This window comes from Bufo gargarizans, chromosome 6 (assembly GCF_014858855.1).
Source record: "Bufo gargarizans isolate SCDJY-AF-19 chromosome 6, ASM1485885v1, whole genome shotgun sequence".
NCBI classification, from domain to species: domain Eukaryota; kingdom Metazoa; phylum Chordata; class Amphibia; order Anura; family Bufonidae; genus Bufo; species Bufo gargarizans.
This window is the reverse complement of record NC_058085.1, coordinates 239,440,052-239,464,174: the sequence shown is the minus strand read 5'-3', so window position 1 is coordinate 239,464,174 and position 24,123 is coordinate 239,440,052. Positions and strand designations below refer to the sequence as shown.

At 44.2% G+C, this 24,123-nt stretch overlaps 1 protein-coding gene across 1 annotated transcript; it reads right to left on the bottom strand.

Moving 5' to 3' along the window:
• Positions 1-7,249: 7,249 nt before the first annotated feature.
• LOC122942105 lies at positions 7,250-16,434 on the bottom strand. The gene is made up of 8 exons (XM_044299601.1): positions 16,428-16,434; positions 16,294-16,355; positions 16,147-16,217; positions 15,991-16,054; positions 10,251-10,396; positions 9,587-9,804; positions 9,223-9,376; positions 7,250-7,925 (listed from the first exon to the last, which is right to left on the bottom strand). The coding sequence occupies exons 1-8, from the start codon at positions 16,432-16,434 to the stop codon at positions 7,250-7,252; spliced, it is 1,398 nt and encodes a 465-aa protein (XP_044155536.1).
• Between the last annotated feature and the right edge of the window lie 7,689 nt (positions 16,435-24,123).

Below are 24,123 nucleotides of genomic sequence, written 5' to 3'. Positions count from 1 at the left end.
GTAGGTACAGTGAGGAACAGAAGTATTTGAAAACCCTGCGATTTTGAAAGTTCTCCCACTTAGAAATCATGGAGGGGTCTGAAATTCACATTGTAGGTGCATTCCCACTCTGAGACAGATTTTTTTTTTAAAATTAAGCCTGTCTGAGCTCTTTAAAGACACCTGTCCACCCCACAGTCAGTCAGAAGCCAACTACCATGGGCAAGAACAAAGAGCTGTCAAAAGAGACCAGAGACAACATTGTGGACCTCCACAAGGCTGGAAAGGGCTACGGGGCAATTGCCAAGTAGCTTGGTGAAAATAGTTGAAAACTGTTGTAGCAATTGTTAGAAAATGGAAGAGGCTAAAGACGACTGTCAGTCTCCCTCAGACTGGGGCTCCATGCAAGATCTCGCCTCGTGGGGTATCACTGATGATAAGAAAGGTGAGGAATCGGCCAAGAACTACAAGGGAGGAGCTGGTCAATGACATGAAGAGTGCTGGGACCACAGTTTCAAAGGTCACTGTCGGTAGAACACTACTCCGTCATGGTTTCAAATCTTGCATCGCATGGAAGGTTCCCCTGCTCAAGTCATCACATGTCCAGGCCCATCTGAAGTTTGCCAATGATCATCTGGATGATCTAGAGGAGGCATGAGAGAAAGTCATGTGGTCAGATGAGACCAAACTTTTTGGTCTAAACTTTACTCATCGTGTTTGGAGGAAAAAGAAGGATGAGTTGCATCCCAAGAATACCATCCCTACTGTGAAGCATGGGGGTGGTAACATCATGCTTTGGGGGTGGTATTCTGCAAAGGGGGCAGGACGACTGCACTGTGTTAAAGAGAGGATTAATAGGGCCATTGTGAGATTTTGAGCAACAACCTCCTTCCCTCAGTCAGAGCATTGAAGATGGGTCGTGGCTGGGTCTTCCAACATGACAACGACCTGAAGCACACAGCCAGGATAACCAAGGAGTGGCTCCGTAAGAAGCATATCAAGGTTCTGGAGTGGCCTAGGCAGTCTCCAGACCTAAATCCAATAGAACATCTTTGGAGGGAGCTGAAACTCTGTGTTGCTCAACTACAACCCCGAAACCTGACAGATCTAGAGGAGATCTCTGTGAAGGAGTGGGCTAAAATCCCTGTTTAAGTGTGTGCAAACCTGGTCAAGAACTACAAGAAACGTTTGACCTCTGTAATCGCAAACAAAGGCTTCTGTACCAAATATTAACACTGATTTTCTCAGGTTCAAATACTTATGTGCAGCAGTGCAAGACAAATAAATTCTTTAAAATTCATACAATGTGATTTCCTGGATTTATTTTTTTAAATTCTGTCTCTCAGAGTGGGAATGCACCTACAATGTGAATTTCAGACCCCTCCAAGTGGGAGAACATGCAAAATCGCAGGGGGTTCAAATACTTCTGTTCCTCACTGTATATAGGTGGGCTAAAAGAAGTAGCTGTTATTCATCAGCTAGGATTCACATCATTTCTACTATTACCTCTAACACGATTAGATGTTTGGTGCCGTCTTTGTGGTTATACATCCCTTTTTTTCACTCTTCTCATTCTATTTATGTAATGATTTTTTTGTACATACATAACCACTGTTGGCAGCCTTCCCATACTGTAGCTCTAACTTTTTCACTTTGTCCAGCTTTAGGCGCCCTGCAGTTATTCTTTGATCTTTCTGAAGTTCCACCCTGGGGTTTCTTTGATTAACACTCTCTTTTAATTTTTCTGTGCCAGTGCGAAAACCAAGCCCTCCTATTATTATGCCGTGCTTCCTGGTTTTAGAATCACCCTACATGTGGCCCTGATATTTTGCCTGGACATACAACAGGGCTCAGTAGAAGAGCATCCTGCGTATCTGAGGCCCAATGTGGTGACAACTGTAGAGGTTTTGGGGTTAAATTATAAATTGACCCCTAGAATTGACACTATATCAGAAACCACACCCCCAATGTATTTTTTAAAAGATGGAGTGAGCATTTTGACCCCAGAGGTGTTTTGCAGAATTTATTGAGCAGGAGACTCTGCAAACTGAAAATTGCAAGTTTTTCAGACAGCTATGGCATTTTAGTGCCCAATATGCTGTGCCTATCGCATGCCATCTAAGACACACCATGCCCTTTTAATTATTGGGTGGATTCTACTGGGTACAGAAATGCCATAAATGTGGACATAAAGTGCTGTTTGGGTACGCTGCAGGATTCAAAACAGACCAGCTTTTGGATACTGCACAGTGCAGATTTTGATGGATTGGTTCATAGGTGCCATATTCCTATTGAACAACCTCTGACATACCAGTACAGCCATTTTCTGAAAACTATGGGGGTCATTTATTAAGACTGGCATTTTAGACACCGGTCTTAATAACCCCTGTATCTGACGGTGGATCTGCCGAAGTTATGAAGAGGCGTATTTCTGGATGATAAATGACCCCCTATATGTTTATTTTTCTCTCGACAGAGCTTTGTGAAAGTTGTCATCATCATCATCATCAGTCGTCTTTTTTCTAAAGTGAATAACCCTAGTTTTGATAATCTTTCAGGGTACTGTAGTCCACCCATTCCAGTTATTACTTTAGTTGTCCTTCTCTAGACCCTCTCCAGCTCTGCTATGTCTGCCTTGTTCACAGGAGCCCAGAACTGTACACAGTACTCCATGTGTGGTCTGACTAGTGATTTGTAAAGTGGCAGGACTATGTTCTGATCACGGGCATCTATGCCCCTTTGATGCAACCCATTATCTTATTGGCATTGGCAGCAGCTGCCTGACACTGGATTCTACAGCTTAGTTTGCTGTTCACTAAAATTCCTAGGTCCTTTTCCATGTCAGTGTTAGGGCTTATTCACACGACTTTTTGAAGCCCGTTCCCGTGGTGTGGACCGCTAAGCACGAGCACCTGCCGTGTGGCAGCCACATAGGGATCGTGGCCCCATTCACTTGAATGGGTCCACAATCCCTCCGTTCCACAAAAAGAGCTCTATCTTTTTGCAGTGCAGAAGCACGGAACGGAACCTCAGAAAGCACTCCGTAGTGTTCCGTTCCCCATCTCTGGATTTGCGGACCCATTGAAATGAATAGGTCCGCATCCGTGATGCGGAGCGGCCAGGGAGCGGGACCCGTGTATTGCGGATCCGTTCGTGTGAATAAGCCCTTACCCAGTGTTTTACCCTTTAGTATGTATGGGTGACTTGCATTATTCCTTCCCATGTGCATTTGTCAGAGTTAAACCTCATATGTACACGGCAATACCAATTATATGTAGTTTTATTTTTCTTCATTTTTTTATCTCTTATAAATGAGCGGATATGGGAAAAGGCAATATCTTATTTTTAATTTACATTTTTTTTTTTTTACATTTATTTTGAACTTTTTTATTTTTATACTTTTTGCAGATCCGGTGGGCTGATGGCTGTACGATACTTTGCAATGCTTTTGTATTACAAAGTGTAATACTATCAGTTTTAGGCCTCTTGCACACGTTTACGTTCTGTTTTTTGCATTCCTTATACGGAACCATTCATTTCAATGGATCCGCAAAAAAAGCTAAAGGTACTCCGTATGCCTTCCATTTCCGTATTTCCGTTTCGTTCAAAGATGGAACATGTCCTATTATTGTCTGCATAACGGACAAGGATAGTACTTTTCTATCAGGGGCCAGCTGTTCCGTAAAAAACGGAATGCACACGGACGTCATCCGTATTTTTTGCGGATTCGTTTTTTGTGGACCGCAAAATACTGAAAAAGCCCTACAGTCATGTGCAAGAGGCCTTACACTGATACATTGCTTCACTGAATACCTTAGCATGGCGTCCAGTTGCTATGGCAGCCAACAGACCGCTGCTATAGCAGCGCAGCAGCCCGATGGTTGAAAGAGGGAGCCCCCTCCCTTTATTAACCCGATGGATGCCGCAGGTGTCTACTGACCGCAGCATCTAAGGGGTTAAGCGGGTGAGATCAGTGCCAATACTGACCTCTCCCGTTACAGCAGAGTGTCAGCATACAGCTGAGTCACCACCAGCAGTAGGGGGACGCACCAGGGGGCACAGATGGAGGCAGGCAGGCATGGATGAGGGCACAGCAGGAGGCACAGATCGGGGACACATGATTAGGGTACTTTCACACTTGCGGCAGAGTGATCCGGCAAGCAGTTCCGTCGCCGGAATTGCCTGCCGGATCCAGCAAAATGAACATTACCGGACATTTTTCATGCAACGGATCCGCCGTTCCGTCAACGGAAATTCAAACCGGATCCGTCAATCCGTTGCATACCGTAGACACTTTTTGACAGATCCGTCTGCCGGATCCGTCGTAATAGCGGATCCGTCTGTTCCGTTTTCTTCCTTCTTTAAACAGAAAGACGGATCCCGTATTCAAATTTTTGAGATAAAAAGATGCAATCTGTTAGGCCTCATGCACACGACAGTTTTTTTTCTCGGGCCGCAAAACGTGGTTCCGTTGTTCCGTGATCCGTGGCCGTTTTTGCTTCCGTTGTGCTTCCGTGTGTCCGTGTTCCCGTTTTTTTTGCGGCCCGTCAGAAATCTAGGAATGGTTAAAAAAATGTCATTTTAATATCTCCACCCAGGATACTGGTATAAATCAGGGGCACCTGAGTATGCATTGGTGGCCATTTTCTGTAGTCTTTCCAGAGTACAGAGGTTATTTTGGCTGCTCTCTTTGCTGTATCACCATGTCTGATTCTGAGGATGAGGTCGTGCTGCATTGGCTGGTTTCTCTGCGTTGGGGACAGCGCACTCCTTTGATGAATGAGGAACCGAGTAGAAGGCGACGATTTTGGGTCCATCCGATTGTTTCACAACGGCACCGGAAAGGACACTTCCATACGCTATACCAAGATCTTCGCCGCCATCCGGAGAAGTTCTTTTCCTTCTGTCGGATGTCAGTGGGTACCTTTGACCGATTGCTGTCGTCTCTACGTACTGTCCTTACCTTTATGGACACCAATATGAGGCGCAGCATTACTCCCGAGGAAAGGCTCATCGTCACGTTGAGGTAAGCAGTATAGTACTTGTTAAGTTTCACCAGAAATGTGCACTGCTTGTGTTAGGAGTAACATGTGCTCCAAAATGGCTGCTGTGAGACATGTGCTACTGTTTGCTGAAGTAGCATTTCTTTGCCCTTTTTTTCTTTTGGGGGGGAGTTTAATGGTTTGTTTCTTTACACATTAATCCCTGTCACATGACCTTACATTTTTTGTGTATTTTTTACCATATGGATACAGTTCAAAACTTGTGTTCAGCTATTGTCCTACAGACACTCCAAAAATACACTGCACTCGCCAGGCGTTTGCTAAAAATGGTGTTTAATACAGTCAGTCCGCCGTGATTCAGCAGCTGTAACCTTCCTTTCAGAGTTATTAATCTGTCAACAATTTTCATCCTATACTGTCGAGTGCCGTGGTTTTTGATAGTGTCTGAATGAAATTGGTCCCTCTGTCAGGATCTCTCTCTGCGTGTACCACCTTGGTCAAAGTCGATGTACCGGTCTGGACCCTATTTGGGATGATTGTGCTGCTGGCAACCCCTGAGATTTCCAGCTATCGTCCTCATCATGCATAATGTTCACATAATTGTGCACTTGCACAGCATTTACTGCATTAAAAAGGGGCTAAACATAGTTGTTGTCACTTAGTTGTGGTAGTACTGCCCACACACAGGGCCTTGAGTGCCGACTATGGCACCCGTCCCATAAGTTCCCCACCACTAGACATATGGTGTTTTCAATCGTGTAGTGTATACAGCATTATACTAGAATCCTGAATCGGTTCTTACATGCGATTTGTTGATGACTGTTTTTTTTTTATTTCCTTTTTCCTACAGATTCCTTGCCACTGGGAACTCTTTTGCATCCCTGCATTTTGAGTTTCTTTTAGGGACCTCAACGATCTCGAGAATTGTACGACACACTTGCCATGTCATCTGGCAGCAACTCCGAGAGACGGTGATGCCACAGCCCAAGGTGGACGATTGGCTTCGGATCGCTGAGGGCTTCCAAAATTCTGCGCAGTTACCAAACTGCATCGGGGCAATGGATGGCAAGCACATCCGTGTGAAGAAGCCGCCACACTCAGGGAGCCGTTTCTTCAATTATAAACAGTTTTTCTCGGTAGTGCTGATGGCTGTTGCTGACAGTCAATACCGGTTTATAATGGTAGATATCGGGTCCTATGGAAGCACTGCGGATGCTCGCATCTTTAATGCTTCTAGAATGGGTGAGCGGCTTCGTGCCAACCAGCTTGCCCTGCCCGAGTCCAGAAGACTGCCTGGATATGCAGGTCCGCCGGCTTCGTTTGTCATCGTGGCGGATGAAGGGTTTGCATTGACTCCACATGTTATGCGGCCCTTCCCAAAGCGTGGTTTGGATGTCAGGAGGCGTATCTTCAACTACCGGTTGACTCGTGCCCGTCGGTATGTGGAGTGCGCTTTCGGGATACTCTCTAGCAAGTGGAGGGTGTTTCTGTCATCCATACAGATGGATCCGGAGAATGCTACCCTGGTGATTCAAGCTTGTGTTGTTCTACACAACTTCACCAGGATTCACGAGGCTTCCTCTTCTCTTGACATGGAAGATCTTCCTACGTCATCAGATTTGGGTTTGGAAAGGACCCTGCATAGACGACCTGGGACTGCAGGCATTGCAGTTCGGGAACTCTTTGCAGACTACTTTATCAGCCCAGAGGGGTCTTTGCCGTGGCAGAGGGACGCTATTCGTGGCAGTTTTTGAAATCTTCTGGGCTCTTTAGTTTTTTTTTATTTTCTAGCTAACTTACTATAAATGATTGTGTTAGTTGAGTGTAGGGACTCACAAGATAATGAAGACCCTTGACGTGGGCTTGCGGGCTGAGATTTTTTGGACATCACATATTTTTAAAAAATTATTTAAAAATATTAAAGATGTTTCTGTCTAAATGTTAATTTACTGAAACATCTTGATATTTGGCTCTTCGGGTCCAAAAATTTTTCTAATACCTCATCTGCACAGGAACCCTAAATAAAGATGTTGATTGTCCAAATAAAGTGTGGCTTTGTGAGATACAGTGTGTGTAGCTTATGTTTTACATTGTGTTTTCAAATGAGAATGTTGTGTGTAGTGTGCAAATAAAACACTAGTCAATGATTTGGGACCCAAACCATAATTTAGTAAAATTTTGGGCCCACCCAAAACACAGTCAATGGTATTTTTACAACAATAAACAAAGAACAAATAAAATGCTTTTTCAAACAATGCAACCATAAATTACAAATCCAGAAGGTCCTGCGAGAACGACCCAGGCAGAAAAGAGGACCGTGGCCTAACATGGGCCGGTGGTGGTGCCCCAGTTGCTATACTGGGATGGTAAAGGGGCTGCCCCACAGAATGACTTGGCCCCTGAGGTGGAAGGTACTGTTGAGGGGGGGCATAAGAAGGGCCTTGGGTGGGTTGGGGAGGGAATTGGTATGGGGCCGGATTGGGCTGCTGGCCTGCATTTTCAACCTCAATGCGCATGTTATTTAATCGGCCAATGATGTCCCCATGGTTGGGGCAAGCGAACATTTTGATGACGATGGCTATGGAGGCCACGCAGTCCGGATGTTCATTTGTAGGAACCTGCTGCAGGAGCGGGCCCAGTCCCCTCAACAGCTTCTCCTCCTTGCCATCACTCCTCCTCTGGGCCAGAAAATCGATGACGCGTGCATCAATAACCTCCCGACTCTCTGGCCCAGAGGTAGAGGGAGGGACTTGGTGGCGCCGTCTGGGCTGAGACTGGACAATCCTGGGTGGACTGGCCAGTGGTAGGGGGGCCTCAGCCTGCGTGGAGTCTTCTGGGTCCTGAGCCGGGGTTGGTTCAGGACTTGCCTGCGGGGAAAAGACTGCAGGGGTTTCACTGCCCGACGATTCAGACTCGTGGGATGGATCCAGACTGTCCACAGTACTGTATGTAAAAAAATGAATACAAAAAACACATTAGATCATTTGCGTTACACATTCCAAAAGCACATTGATTATATTAGGCGCAAACAAACTGTGCAAATAGAATAAATATACGGACAGGCAGCATACATCTGAAATTTTTATTTACTCATCAAAAAACTGCTTCAATGTGAAATGTGGAAATCCCATTTCAAATACATTTGGAATCTATTGATGGGATAAGTCTGGTAAAGGCCTATTGTTTTGGAAAAGGGAAAACATTGTTTGCTGCATGGAGCTGTCCAGCCTCTGAAGTGGATTCCGCATTCAAGGACCAAAACCAGTGCTGAAATTGAGGCCAACTCATCTGCATGTGTCCCGCTACCAACATGTAAATATCCAAGATGTAATTAGAACCTAGTAGAACTACATATACAGATAAACAACATGTACCAGGCCACACTTGACCATGATGATAGTCCTAGTTGTAATCCTGCTGCTCAAGCGTTGTTGCAACCTCAGCTTTCCACTTTTGCCTAGAATGTGGTTATAGTCAGATTATAGGAGGAATGGCAGGAAACCATGTGGGGTTCGGTGCAATACCAATTCTGCTATATAAATTACAATGCCAATAGGTAAAGGGTACCCATTTCTAAACGAAAAGAAATTTAGATAATATGTTGCTATGGTACAATTCTCATGTCGTCCGAAAATTTAAATTCAAAAAACCCTAGTCCGGGCTCCCTTTAAAATGGGAGGCATATGAAAAGCGTTTAGAAACATTGGTGTGTGACTAGGAGCCGACAAACACGATGATCTACTGTATGAGGAAATAATGCGTGCAGTGCGCAAGTGTCATCTCTATTCGCTTTTCAAGTTCCAATTTCAAACATCTATGTTCCAGGAGGGACAATAAATTGCTTTGACACAAACAAAACAGATAAGGGAGGCGACATCTGCACACTTCACGTGTCGTGTCATCATTCAGCTCCAAAGCGGTGGACCCTGGTTTGACTCCACCACTAAACTGAGGTAGGCAACCAACACCATGCATTTAGAAACTGTTGCACACCAGCTGATGGCCAACTACAACTCCAAGCAGGACCGAGTAGCTTACAGCTATTCTATCATGCTGGGAGTTTCAGTAGTTTAAAAGCAGGATGTAGTCAGTTCTGATATGGCTGCCACACCGAAAGTATAGGTCTGTAATAAAACTACTGAACTGTATCCATTTTTAACAGGGAAACTTTCGCTTTGTCCAAACAAACGTAAGTGTGCAAATATGAAACATTTGGGGAAAAAAAGTGAAAAATACTTACGGCCTCAATTCCATAACTGGCCGAAGAAATTGCAACTGGGCCGTATATATATAGGCCCGTTTACGCGACGACCCCTCCCCACTCCGGCCTTTGCTGGTCATCTCCCGCCTGAACTGGTCGCGGCAACTTGCCCAGCGGGTTTTGGTTTGTTTCACTGTTTAGAAATGACATAGAAGACAATTGTGAGGTAAATAATTAATATAGTGGAAAAATTAGACGCCTCATTTACCAACCATTTACAGGCCTTTCCGCAAAAGGAGGCTGGACCACCCCAAAACCACTATTGTCCCCTCAGGGAATTTCAAACTACATCTTAGGGCCACACAGAGGACAAGGACAGCACAACTACATTGATAACACTTACCTAATTCGGCCCGGCCTCGGCTATCAGCCTTGGCCCATTCGCTTCGGCGCATGCTCCGTGCCACTTGCTCCCATGAAGCATCCTTTTTTTGTCGGTCAATATATGAATTATGCCGGGTATCCCAAAGCTCCGGCCTCTCCTGGATGAGGGAAATACGTTTTTCTACATCCCATCGTGGCATTGTGGCTGTATTTGCACCTGCTGCAATCGCTGCCTCACTATACAGAAGCTGTTTACCACAGATGACTAGAAATTAGCATATCCTGTCACCTCAAACTTCCTGTCTATTTTTTTTTTCAATTTTATTGCCACAAGTTTTGGCCAATTTGCCCATGCCATAAGAAGAAATAAAACGGGCGCGGACGCGGATGACAAACGGGTGTGCAACCGCGTTTTTCACGGCCCCATTGACTTGAATGGGGCCGCGACCCGTTTCCCGTGGAAAAAATAGGACAGGTTATATTTTTTTCACTGCCTAGAAACACGGGTCACGGGCGCGGTGTAAAAACGGTGCACAAGCCGAGTTTTCAACGGACCCATTGAAAGTCAATGGAGCCGCAGAAAAAAATGTCTAACGGCACAACGGCCACCACACAACGGTCGTGTGCATGAGGCCTTAAGCAAATACTACAGTGGCTATAAAAGACAACCGAAGGTCACTTACCACTTAGAAGTTCCTTCTGCAGATTGCAAAGATGATGCCGGACCATATTCGTTTTGGATTTCAGGTTCTAATTCTGGTTTCACGCTGGAGAAGACGTCTTCGAGCCAGACGGTGTCGTAAGCTTCGCTATTGGGTGCATCCAATAACTAAGAATAAGAAGAGGAGTTTTTGAAACTCTGTTTCCTGAATTGAGGGATTTTCCTGAAAAATTCTTTAATTACTTACGGATGACCGTAGAAAGATTTGATGATCTGTTACAACGTGTGTCACCTCACATTCAAAGACAAGACACCGCTTTCCGCCGCTGTGTTTCCCCAGCAGAACGCCTATTGTTGACCATATGGTAAAGTACATACTGTACTTATTATACATAGTACAAATTATTTTCTGTATACATTTTTGAAAGATGATCTTTCAGGTAGTGTGAAATCATAAATCTTTTTGAACCCAAATTTGCTTTGTTATTTTTTTTATGGCATCACTGTACAAAGTGCATAATTTTGGCCACAATTGATGCTCAGCATTATTATTTTTACTTCTACATTTTGTACTTTAAAGTTTGAATCCATATAATGGTCATTAACGATGTAGAATGAACTGTGATCAATATCGGTCACCATGGAGAAGAAACCTTTATCGTTGTTTTAAAAAAATATATATATATTGGCCACATAAAAAATCTTGTCCAAACAAAAATATGGAAATAAGGTCCCATAGAATTGCGTCCGATTGATATACCTTGTATATCATGTTATTTGAAAATCTAATACCCTAATATTTTTTAGGTTTCTGGCAAGTGGAGAAAGTTTCAGCTCACTCCATTTTCAATTTTGCCTTGGCATATCAACTGTCTCCATAATTGTGAAGGAGACATGCTGTGTTTTGTAGGAACAACTGCATGATGAATTTATTCCACATCCAACTAGACAGTATTGGACAGAAATAGCAGAATTTTTTTTTTTTTTTTTAAAAAACACACGGATCACGGACCAACGGAACCCCGTTTTGCGGACCGTGAAAAAATACTGTCGTGTGCATGAGGCCTAAATCCTGGTATGTCTTGTCTGAAGCTTACTGCTCCACCCAGCTTTTCCACAGTCTGATCTTGTCCATCCCTCTCATCTCTCCTTCTAAATCCCGTATATCTTGTCAGAACTATTAATGTCTCTTTCCTGCTGGATTTATTGAGTATTTGTAACATTGACTATTTCACCCCTGTATCTGGTCCTCCTTGATTAGGACATATGTAGCCCCCTCCCCTCTTGGTCACACCTGATTGAACACTGAGTGGTATAAATCTAAGATCCTAGGTCTTTTCAGACCTTGGTCTTTCCACATGCAACATCTCTCAAGTGCAACTCTTAAGTGCACAGACTGAATTATACCAGAATGGAACCAGAAGGGGACTACAGGTAATTACAGACATAGTCAATGCTAACAATGTTTACATTTTTCCTCTTACTCCTTCTACTTTTCCACAACCTCCTGAAATACCCCCACATCCATTCACCCAGCAAGGAACTATTCATCTCTTCCTCCATCTTACCTTCTCATCTGACCACTTGCACAAACACTTCCTTCCCAAATAGTGTTGATCACGAATATTCAAATTTATTTTTTTTTATCGCGAATCGCGTCTTTTTTATTTTTTATTATTTTTTTCCTTTTAATCAGTACACATGCTCCCTCCCTGCTTCTAGCTTGTGGGCCAATAAGAAGGCTGCAATATACTTGACTTTAGGAGTAGTAGTGTTTGCAAATTTTGCCCTATATTCGTTTTTTTCGAATATTCGCTATATTGCTATATATTCTTGTTTTAGAATATTACGAATAAGTTATAGCAATATAGCGAATATTCGAAAAAAAATCGAATATAGAGCAATTGAGCTAATATAGTGCTATAATCTTCTTTGTCTAATAGTTGCAAGTTGAAAAATTCGCAATAAAAATTTGAATCCGAAAATTTGAATTACGAAAATTCGCATATTACACAATCATTACCTTGCCGATTTTTCAAGAAAAAAAATTCTACAAAATATTCGCGATATATCGCGAATTCGAATATGACCCCTGCCGCTCATCACTATTCCCAAACACACACAGACACCTCATGCCCTCTCTTATTCTCATCTACTAACACTTTCTCTGCTTCTCCTTACTGCTGGTGATATCTCTCCAAATCCAGGACCCCCTCAGCAAATCCCTCAGCAAATCCCCACTATCACCTCAATGTCCCACCACAAATCTCCTTCTACAAATTTCTGCAACCCCTTAAACCTAATTACCATTCCTCTGACCCCTGCTCCTTTGGTTTCTCTTGCAGGAGCATTATGGAACGTGCGCTTCGTCTGTAACAAACTGTCATACATTCATGAACTGTTCATCTCTCAAAACCTTTCCTTTCTGGGTCTCACAGAAACATGGCTGACACCCTCAGACACCACCTCCCCTGCTGCCCTCTCTTATAGTGGATTTCAATTCACTCACACCCCCCACCCCGGCTGCAAACATGGTGGAGGATTTGGTCTTCTTCTATCAGACACCTGCTCCTACAGCCCAACTCCACTGCCACCCTCCATTACGCTCACTTCATTTGAAGTACACTCTGTTCGCATTTACTCTCCCTCCAACCTTCAAGTAGCAGTCATTTACTACCCTTCAGGCCCAGCCACCATCTTTCTTGACCACTTTAACACCTGGCTACTACACTTTCCTTCTGCCGACATCCCCACTATCATTATGGGTGACTTCAACATCCCTATTGACACATGCCTCTAAACTCCTGTCACTCTCTTCCTCCTTCGGCCTATCACAGTGGTCTTCAGCTCCCACCCACAGAGATGGTCACACTCTGGTTCTGATCTTTACCCTCCTCTGCTCCCTATCTAACCTTTCTAATTCGCCTCTCCCCCTATCCGACCACAACCTACTCGCCTTCTCTTCACTGGTCTCTTCTGCAGCTCCCCCGGTCCACACACTAGCACACCCCCGCAGGAACCTGAAACATCTCGACTTTCACTGCATACAAGCAATCCCTTCTCATATTCAAATCCTCACTCGCTGATGCAAAACAGGCCTACTTCTCATCTCTCATATCTTCCCTGTCACACAGCCATAAACAACTTTTTAGCACTTTTAACTCCCTTCTCTGTCCCCCAGCCAGGAGGACTTTGCCAAATATTTCAAACAAAAGATAGTCAGAGAAAGCTTTACTGCACAGTCCCCACATACCCTCTACACAACTGCTCAGTTCTCTTCTCCCAAAACCCGCTTCTCCACCATTACAGAAGAAAAACTCTCCACTCTACTCTCCAAATCTCATCTGACCACCTGTGCACTTGATCCAGTTATCGCCTCATATAACTTCTTCCGTATGCCTCAAAGCTACTTGAACAACATGTCCATTCAGAACTGTCCTCCCACCTCTCCTCCTGCTCCCTCTTTGACCGCCTACAATCTGGCTTCCGACCCAACCACTCGACCGAGACTGCCCTTACCAAAGTCACCAATGACCTACTGACAGCCAAAACCAAGAAACAATACTCTGTCCTCCTTCTCCTTGACCTGTCCTCTGCCTTCGACACTGTTGACCACTCCCTTCTGTTGCAAAGTCTCTCATCTCTTGGCATCACTGACCTGGCCCTCTCCTGGATCACATCATACCTCACAGACCGGATGTTTAGCGTCTCCCACTCCCGCACCACCTCCTCGTCTCATTCCCTCTCTGTTGGTGTCCCGCAAGGCTCTGTCCTAGGATCCCTGCTCTTCTCTATCTACACTTTTGGCCTGGGACAGCTCATAGAGTCCCATGGCTTTCAGTATCACTCCTACGCTGACGACACACAAATCTACCTCTCTGGTCCAGACATCACCACCTTACTATCAAGAATCCCACAATGTCTATGTTCTATATCATCCTTCTTCGCCTCTCGCTTTCTTAAACTTAACATGGATAAGACAGAATTCATAATCTTTACCCCATCTTGTGCAACTCCCCCCCAACAGACCTATCTATCATGATCAATGGCTGCACACTCTCCCTAGTCAACAAAGCCCGCTGCCTTGGAGTGACCTTGGATTCTGCCCTTTCCTTCCGACCGCACATCCAAGCCCTTTCCACCACCTGCCACCTCCAACTCAAAAACATCTCCCGCATCCGTACTTTCCTTTACTTTGAATATGCGAAAATGCTTGTACATGCCCTCATTATCTCCCGCCTAGACTACTGCAACATTCTCCTCTGTGGTCTTCCATCTAGCACTCTCGCACCCCTCCAATCTATCCTCAACTCTGCTGCCCGACTAAGCCACCTCTCACCATATTACTCCTCTGCCTCTCCCCTCTGCCAATCCTTTCACTGGCTCCCCATTGCCCAACGAATTCACTTCAAAGTACTAACAAATACATACAAGGCCGTCCATAACCAGTCCCCTCCCTACATCTCTGAGCTACTTTCCCGATACACCCCCACACGCACACTCTCGGATCCTCACAAGACCTCCTTCTCTCCTCTCCTCTTATTGCCTCTTCCCACAATCGACTCCAAGATTTCTCCCGTGCATCCCCTATACTCTGGAACTCGCTACCCCAACATATCAGACTCTCACCTACAGTGGAATCCTTCAAAAGAAACCTGAAAACCCACCTCTTCAGACAAGCCTACAACCCGTGACCCTGCTGCCTCTATACCGCCATGACCAACTTAACCCGCACCTACTGTGTCCTTCTCCCATACCATGTAGATTGTAAGCCCTCTCGGGCAGGGCCCTCTCTCCTTCTGTACCAGTTTGTAACTCATCTTGTTTATGATTAGTGCAATTGTCTGTATTATGCATGTGCACCCCTTATCATATGTACAGCGCTATGGAATGAATGGCGCTTTAATAATAAATAATAATAATAATTTGCTTATTTCCGTTGAGATGCTCTAAGATGGCATCTCTCAGAAAACCTTCAAACAGTTTACACAACAGATGTTAAACTTACCGGCCTATAGTTTCCAGGCTCTGTTTTTGGACCCTTTTTGAATATTGGCACCACATTTGTCATGCGCCAATCCTGTGGGACATTCCCTGTCAGTATAGAGTCTGCAAATATCAAAAATAAGGGTCTGGCTATGACATTACTTAATTCCCTTAGGATATGGGGGTGTATGCCATCCGGTCCTGGCGATTTGTCTATTTTAATCTTTTTAAGTTGCTGATGTACTTCTTCCTGCGTCAGACAGGACACTTTTAATGGGGAATTTGTTTTTACATTCTGCATGTATACGACAGTTTATTTTCCTCAGTGACTTTGCTTTCTCCTCGTCGCTCTCTGCGACTCCCCCCTCATTACTCTTTAAAGGGCCCACACCTTCAGATTTATACTTTTTAACATTTATATATCGTAATTGAAGAACATTTTAGGGTTACTTTTACTCTCTTTGGTAATTAATCTCTCGGTCTCTAGTTTGGCCGCTTTTATTTGTTTTTTACATGTTCTATTTTTTTCCTTATAGTTTTTTAGTGTTTCCGTGCTACCCTCCTGTTTTAGTGATTTATATGCTTTCTTTTTGTCCCCATGAGGCTGTAGGGGGGACCCGATGGCAGGGAAGGCAGTGCAATGCCTTCCTTAGGCATCAGCGCTGCCTTCCGGTGATGAGCCTGTGAGATCCAGCCCCCTGGATCTCATAGGCCAGGCTGGAAGCTGTATGAGTAATACACACAGTATTACTCATACAGCCAATGCATTCCAATACAGAAGTATTGTATTCCTCTGGCTTTTGCTTGACGACCTCTATTGGAGTCAACGGGACGAGCTGCCTGTAATAGAAATAACAATAATAAAACATTTTCAAACATACAAATGGTAATATTGAGCTTAAAAAAAACAAAAAACAAAAATTACTACTTGCTGTTCTCCACCACCGACTTCCTCCTCTGCTGCGGTCTCTGTGCCGGGAGGCCTCTCCTCCGCAGATGATGACTGTGAAATAAAAAAATGAAATATTTAAAATGCGTTCATAATATTATAATGCTGAATGCTTCAAAAATTTGCTCACCGTGTCATGTCTACAACAACGTCTTGGAGGAGAGCTCCCGGCCTCAGTAGAAGATGACGAGCCTGTAGAAAAAAAATATTATAGTTAGATTTGAACTATTATTAATACAACAAACCCACACAAATAATACTTACTTGACATTCTTGTCGAAAATTTTTTAATTATTAACGTCTGGCTGGACTGTTTAGTTTTTCCCAATTTTGCTTGCGAGGCAAATTATTATGCTTTTTTTTTTTTTCCCGGAAAACAAATTTCTTTGTATATATATTTTTTTTACTACATGAAAAAAAAAAAAAAAAAAAAAAAAAAAGAGTTGCCATGTTGTAGGAGTACTACCACTAGCATCCACTATGTACTTGCACCACATGCAGTGCCTATGTAGTTTTGGAGTTGCTTATATTTCTTTTTCCTGCAAACAGAAACAAAAAAACAACAACTTTCTACTCACCTCTAATGACGTCCACCCTTCTCCCTCGCAGGCAGGATCGAAGAGAGAACATGAAGTAGACTGCGCCCAAAGCTCCTCCTATTCGATTGCACAGGCGCAGAAACAAAAGCCGGATCCGTCGATCAGGCAAATGACGGAAATCTTTGCGACGGCTCTAATGCATTCCTGTGAAGAAAAACGCCGGATCCGGCATTCTGGCAAGTCTTCAGTTTTTTTGCCTGATCAGTCAAAACGACTGAACTGAAGACATCCTGAACGGATTACTCTCCATTCAGAATGCATGGGGATATGACTGATCAGTTGTTTTCCGGCATAGAGCCCTTTTGACGGAACTCTATGCCGGAAAAAGAAAAACGCAAGTGTGAAAGTACCCTTAGCTAATGCAGAGCTACTGCATTTTTACACTACTGCACTCCGATTGGTTAGTTTTCACAGACAAACCAATTGGAGTGATCGCTGGCAAGGAACCACTGGAATTTGTCCCTTGCCAGTATTACTGAACTGTACGCTGTCCATGACAGCGGCAGTGAAGGGGAAGAAGTTTTAATCCAAGTGCTTTACAGTGCTTGTATTAACCTGTTCCGGACATAGGGCGTACAGGTACGCCTTGATGTCCTGATACTTAGGGACACAGGGCGTACAGGTACGTCCTATGTATTTCCGATCACCGCCACCGGCGGGCGGTGATCGTAACCCGGTGCCTGCTCATGTCATTGAGCAGGCACATGGAGACAATGCCCCGGGGGGTCCTGTGACCCCCCTGTGTAGGTGATCGCAGAAAACCGCAGGTCAATTCAGACCTGCGGTTTTCTGCGTTTCCGGGTTATTTGGGTCTCTGGGGACCCGATAACCCGGAACAAGATGGTGATCGGTGGTGTGATATACACCACCAATCATCATCCTGCGATCCTGAGAGGTGATGGTGACATCACCTCACAGGATCGGCTCTCATTGGCTGCAGGGGCGGGCCATTCAAATTATCGCAGCGCTCCTCTCCTCCTCCTTTTGTGTCCGGGAGCCGAGGACAGAGGATCTCCAGCCAGTACCCCCATTTGTTCAGAGCTCAGGATCCAGGGATTGTCAGCCAGCACCCCATCTTTGCCCCAGCACCCCCATCTGTGCACCGAGGTATTTAGGGAACGGTTAGGTTAGGCAGGGATATTCAGGGAAAGTTAGTGGAAGAAAAAAAATACGTTTGTGATTGCATCACCCTAAGGCCTCATGCACACGACCGTTGTTTCATTCCGTGTTCGTTGTTCAGTTTTTTGTGATTTTCTGCGGACCCATTGACTTTCAATGGGTCTGTTGAAAACTCGGCTAATGCACCGTTTGTCATCCGCGTCTGTGATCCGTGGTTTCAGTCCGTCAAAAAAATATTACCTGTCCTATTTTTTTCATGGAAAATGTTTTGCGGACCCATTCAAGTCAATGGGACTGTGAATAAACGAGGCACAAAAGATTGTCATCCACGTCCGCTTTTTTCCTATCATTTCCATGGCAAACTTGATTTCGATTTTTTTTTTTTTACTTTCCTTCATGTCTGGAGATTCTCCAAAAATAAAGGAAGACACACGGAAACAAAAACAGAAACGGATCACGGAACAACGGAACCCCATTTTGCGGAACAGAACACAACGGTCGTGTGCATGAGGCCTTAATGAGGTGTCTGGGGTGACCCTAGACCCCCCACGGGTGCTGCAGCTTGTCCCACTGCCCCCCCCCCCAACTTTTTTTTGGGAGCAAGCAGTTTTTTTTTTCTGTGTGTGTATGCTGACGGTTGCCGGCACTCTTAGCGTCTGGCCACTGTTAGCGCATTGCACACCCCACCGATGATCAACTTCGGACGGTTGATCAGCGAGTTTGAAATTTTTTTCACATTTTTTGCCCTTTTTTTTGGTTATTATTTTTTCCTCTGTTAGATTTAGGGTAAGTTCGCGAACACCCGTGCCCTGACACACACACACACACCAAATAAAGTTTATCACGCACACACACACTCCCCTATGGCCTGCCGGATGTTCTCGGTCAAGGAGGCATGCGCCCAGCTTGCATCCGAGTCCGAGAGTCCCAGTGAGGACGAGGATGACCCCACTTTCCTTTTGTCATCCGCATCCTTCTCATCATCTAGAAATGATGATGAGCCCCCAAGGCGGCAGAGACGCCGCCAGGCGGAGCAAGGGGACCGCCATGCTAGAGACCCTGTGGCCCACCCTACTACGAGCAGCTCTGGGGCTCGTACTAGTTTTCCGGACCACCAGTTAAGTCCACCGGAGCCACCTGCAGGTGAACTTGCATGGTATACCCCTAGAGCGTTTTGAGCCTGTGAGTCCTGTAGGATTTGTAGGAATCCAGATTTCCACAGTGGGCTTCACTGACTATGACTACTTTAGTCCTTTTTTCAGTGACTACTTTGTAAATCTAATGGTGGAGCAAACAAACCTGTACGCCCAACAGTTTGTTGCTAAACACCCGGGCTCCTTTTTGGCTAGGCCCGGTGGCTGGACTCCGGTCAGTGCAGCCGAGTTGAGGACATTTTGGGGCCTTGTGCTGCACATGGGCCTAGTCAAGAAACCTAGTGTCAAGCATTACTGGAGTGGGGACGTCCTCTACCAGAAAACAGAGGGTGGTAATTAATGGTAAATACTCAGATTGGGTCACTGTCACTAGTGGAGTACCTCAGGGGTCAGTATTGGGCCCTATTCTCTTCAATATATTTATTAATGATCTTGTAGAAGGCTTGCATAGTAAAATATCAATTTTCGCAGATGACACTAAACTGTGTAAAGTAATTAACACTGAAGAGGACAGTATACTACTACAGAGCGATCTGGATAGATTGGAGGCTTGGGCAGATAAGTGGCAGATGAGGTTTAACACTGACAAATGTAAAGTTATGCACATGGGAAGGAATAATGCAAGTCACCCGTACATATTAAATGGTAAAACACTCGGTAACACTGACATGGAAAAAGATCTAGGAATTTTAATAAACAGCAAACTAAGCTGCAAAAAACAGTGTCAGGCAGCTGCTGCCAAGGCCAATAAGATAATGGGTTGCATCAAAAGGGGCATAGATGCCCGCGATGAGAACGTAGTCCTACCACTTTACAAATCATTAGTCAGACCACACATGGAGTACTGTGTACAGTTCTGGGCTCCAGTGAACAAAGCAGACATAGCAGAGCTGGAGAGGGTCCAGAGGAGGGCAACTAAAGTAATAACTGGAATGGGGCAACTACAGTACCCTGAAAGATTATCAAAATTAGGGTTATTCACTTTAGAAAAAAGACGACTGAAAGGAGATCTAATTAATATGTATAAATATATCAGGGGTCAGTACAGAGATCTATCCCATCATCTATTCATTCCCAGGATGGTGACTGTGACGAGGGGACATCCTCGGCGTCTGGAGGAAAGAAGGTTTGTACACAAACATAGAAAAGGATTCTTTACGGTAAGAGCAGTGAGACTATGGAACGCTCTGCCTGAGGAGGTGGTGATGGTGAGTACAATAAAGGAATTCAAGAGGGGCCTGGACGTATTTCTGGAGCGTAATAATATTACAGGCTATAGCTACTAGAGAGAGATCGTTGATCCAGGGATTTATTCTAATTGCCTGATTGGAGTCGGGAAGGAATTTTTATCCCCCTAAAGTGAGGAAAATTGGCTTCTACCTCACAGTGGTTTTCTGCCTTCTTCTGGGTCAACTTGCAGGATGACAGGCCGAACTGGATGGACAAATGTCTTTTTTCGGCCTTATGTACTATGTTACTATGTAACACAGTTTGTAAAATCAGTTTTGAATACCTTGAGGGTTGTAGTTTCTTATATGGGGTCACTTTTATGGAGTTTCTACTTTAGGGGTGCATCAGGGGGGCTTCAAATGGGACATGGTGTAAATAAACCAGTCCAGCAAAATCTTCCTTCCAAAAACCATACGGCGCACCTTTCCCTCTACGCCCTACTGTGTGCTCGTACAGTAGTTTACGGCCACGTATGGGGTGTTTCTGCAGACTACAGAATCGGGGCAATAAATATAGCATTTTGTTTGGCTGTTAACCCTTGCTTTGTTACTGGAAAAAATTTATTAAAATAGAAAATTTGCCCAAAAATCTAAATTCTCACATTTCATCTCCAGCTAAAGGGTTAACAAAGTTAGTTAAATCAGTTTCACATACCTTGAGGGGTGTAGTTTTTAGAATGGGGTCATTTTTGGATGGTTTCTATTATGTAAGCCTCACAAAGTGACTTCAGACCTGAACTGATCCCTAAAATTGGGTTTTGGAAAAATTTCAAGATTTGCTAGTGCGGATGCGGTGCGATTTTCACGCACGGTTGCTAGGAGACGATCCGGATGGAGACCCGATCATTATTATTTTCCCTTATAACATAATAATAATAAGGGAAAATAATAGCATTCTGAATACAGAATGCATAGTACAATAGCGCTGAAGGGGTTAAAAAATAAATAAATAATAATTTAACTCACCTTAATCAACTTGGTCGCGCAGCCGGCATCTCTTCTGTCTGTCTGTTCTGTGCTGTGTGCAGGAACAGGACCTGTGGTGATGTCACTCCGGTCATCACATGATCTTTTACCATGGTGATGGATCATGTGATGGACCATGTGATGACCGGAGTGATGTCACCACAGGTCCTGTTCCTGCACACAGCAAAGAAAGAAGACAGAAGAGATGCCGGCTGCACGATCAAGTGGATTAAGGTGAGTTAAATAATTTTTTTTTAAATTTAACCCCTCCAGCGCTATTTTACTATGCATTCTGTATTCAGAATGCTATTATTTTCCCTTATAACCATGTTATAACAAAATGGCAACCTAACTTCCCCCTTCGCCCTCCCCTAGTGACCTTAAGACAAAGGAATGCACACATGGCTCATACATCATAAAAGAGAGAGAGAGAGAGAGAGACAGGCAGGCAAAGTAAGGTACTCTGCCAACGCCCTAAACAGCAAAGAGTTGGACTTTCCATATTGCTTCACCAGGTCCCCTCAACACCCTTTCAGGTTTGCCTTCACGTTTTCCTGTTTACCCCGCAACCATCAATAAGGTTTCGTTTACTTCAGGATGGAATAATCTTTGTCTTTGACAGGGGCACAGCACATATAGATAGTGTGGGCATGGGTGTTTTAAACATTCTTAAAAAAAAAAAAATTGAGAACTATATAACAGCCTGTTAAAACCAAATGCTAAAAACATTGTAGTCACTGAACCAGTTCCCAAAACATTGTTCTGGTCATGATGTGATTGATTTCAGAATTTTTCCCATCAGTTCAATTGATTCCATCAGTTTCTTTAGATCCTTGGTGATCCTTCCATCAGGGGCAGTGTAGATGCAGCAGGAACTTCCAACGATCTTGTAGACACCTCCTTTTTCTGCTGTTAAGAACCTGTCAGTTCTGTAGAGTCATCACCGAAAAAGAGCTCAGTTGCTCCGCCATTCCCTTCGCAGCATCACAGGTTTAAATCACAAATCTCTGTTGATGACAATAGAGATGTTAACGCAATCTACAGTTTTTTTTTTTTATTACTACTAAGGCCTCTTTCACACTTGCGCTGTCCGGATCCGGCGTGTACTCCACTTGCCAGAATTACACGCCGGATCCGGAAAAACACAAGTGTACTGAAAGCATTTGAAGACGGATCCGTCTTCAAAATGCTTTCAGTGTTACTATGGCAGCCAGGATGCTATTAAAGTCCTGGTTGCCATAGTAGGAGCGGGGAGCGGGGGAGCGGTATACTTACAGTCCGCACTGCTCCCGGGGCGCTTCAGAGTGACGTCAGAGCGCCCCATGCGCATGGATGACGTGCCATGCGCATGGGGCATCCCGGCAGCCATGCTAACCACTCTAAAAAAGCTAAACGTTGGATCCGGCAATGCGCCGAAACGACGTTTAGCTTAAGGCCGGATCCGGATCAATGCCTTTCAATGGGTATTAATTCCGGATCCGGCCTTGCGGCAAGTCTTCAGGATTTTTGGCCGGAGCAAAAAGCGCAGCATGCTGCGGTATTTTCTCCGGCCAAAAAACGTTCCGTTCCGGAACTGAAGACATCCTGATGCATCCTGAACGGATTTCACTCCATTCAGAATACATTAGGATAAAACTGATCAGGATTCTTCCGGCATAGAGCCCCGACGACGGAACTCTATGCCGGAAGACAAGAACGCAGGTGTGAAAAAGCCCTAAACGGGAGGAAAAATAACTCAAATCCTGCAGCTATCTGACTTTTAGCTTTAAATTCGTCAGAAATCTTCTACAGACTCCTATGGCATCCATGTATACATGTGAGTCAAAGGATGTAAGGATTGACCTCCTTAGTCGTGATCAAACATTGTTTTGAGGTGAGAATAGAACAAATGGCATCAATACTTGATCCGGGTACATTGGCCACTTCATTCTACCTGGATCCTGGGTCGGAGTTTCAAATCTCCAAACAATCACCAGATATCTGCATTTTGATCATTTTCAAATGTGATATAGTCCGAGCACTCGCATATGGAACGAATATCATTAATGTAAATAAAAACATTTAATAAACACCAGAATATGATACAATATAAAATCTAGAAACAAAATGAACAGAAGAAAAAAATAAAACTCAGATAATGAAACTCCGATTAGGGGGGCTTGGTTAGAGATATGCAGTCAGGTCCATAAATATTGGGACATTGACACAATTCTAAAATTTTTGGCTCTATACACCACCGCAATGGATTTGAAATGAAACGAACAAGATGTGCTTTAACTGCAGGCTGTCAGCTTTAATTTGAGGATATTTACATCCAAATCAGGTGAACCATGTAGGAATTACAACAGTTTGCATATGTGCCTCCCACTTGCTAAGGGACCAAAAGTAAGGGGACAATTGGCTTCTCAGCTGTTCCATGGCCAGGTGTGTGTTATTCCCTCATTATCCCAATTACAATGAGCAGATAAAAGGTCCAGAGTTAATTTCAAGTGTGCTATTTGCATTTGGAATCTGTTGGTGTCAACTCTCAAGATGAGATCCAAAGAACTGTTACTATCAGTGAAGCAAGCCATCGTTAGGCTGAAAAAACTAAACAAACCCATCAGAGAGATAGCAAAACATTAGGCGTGGCCAAAACAACTGTTTGGAACATTCTTAAAAAGAAGGAATGGACCGGTGAGCTCAGCAACACCAAAAGACCCGAAAGACCACGAAAAAAAACTGTAGTGGATGACCAAAGAATTATTTTCCTGGTGAAGAAAACACACTTCAAAACAGTTGGCCAGATCAAGAACACTCTCCAGGAGGTAGGGGTATGTGTGTCAAAGCCAACAATGAAGAGAATACTTCACCAGGGTGAATACAGAGGGTTCACCACAAGAAGTAAACCATT

Coding starts and splice junctions, on each gene's coding strand:
- LOC122942105 (XM_044299601.1), bottom strand. Junction 16,218..16,293: donor GTTGTTGTAGACATGACACG/GTGAGCAAATTT, acceptor TTTATTTCACAG/TCATCATCTGCGGAGGAGAG. Junction 7,926..9,222: donor CCAGTTATGGAATTGAGGCC/GTAAGTATTTTT, acceptor TTTTACATACAG/TACTGTGGACAGTCTGGATC.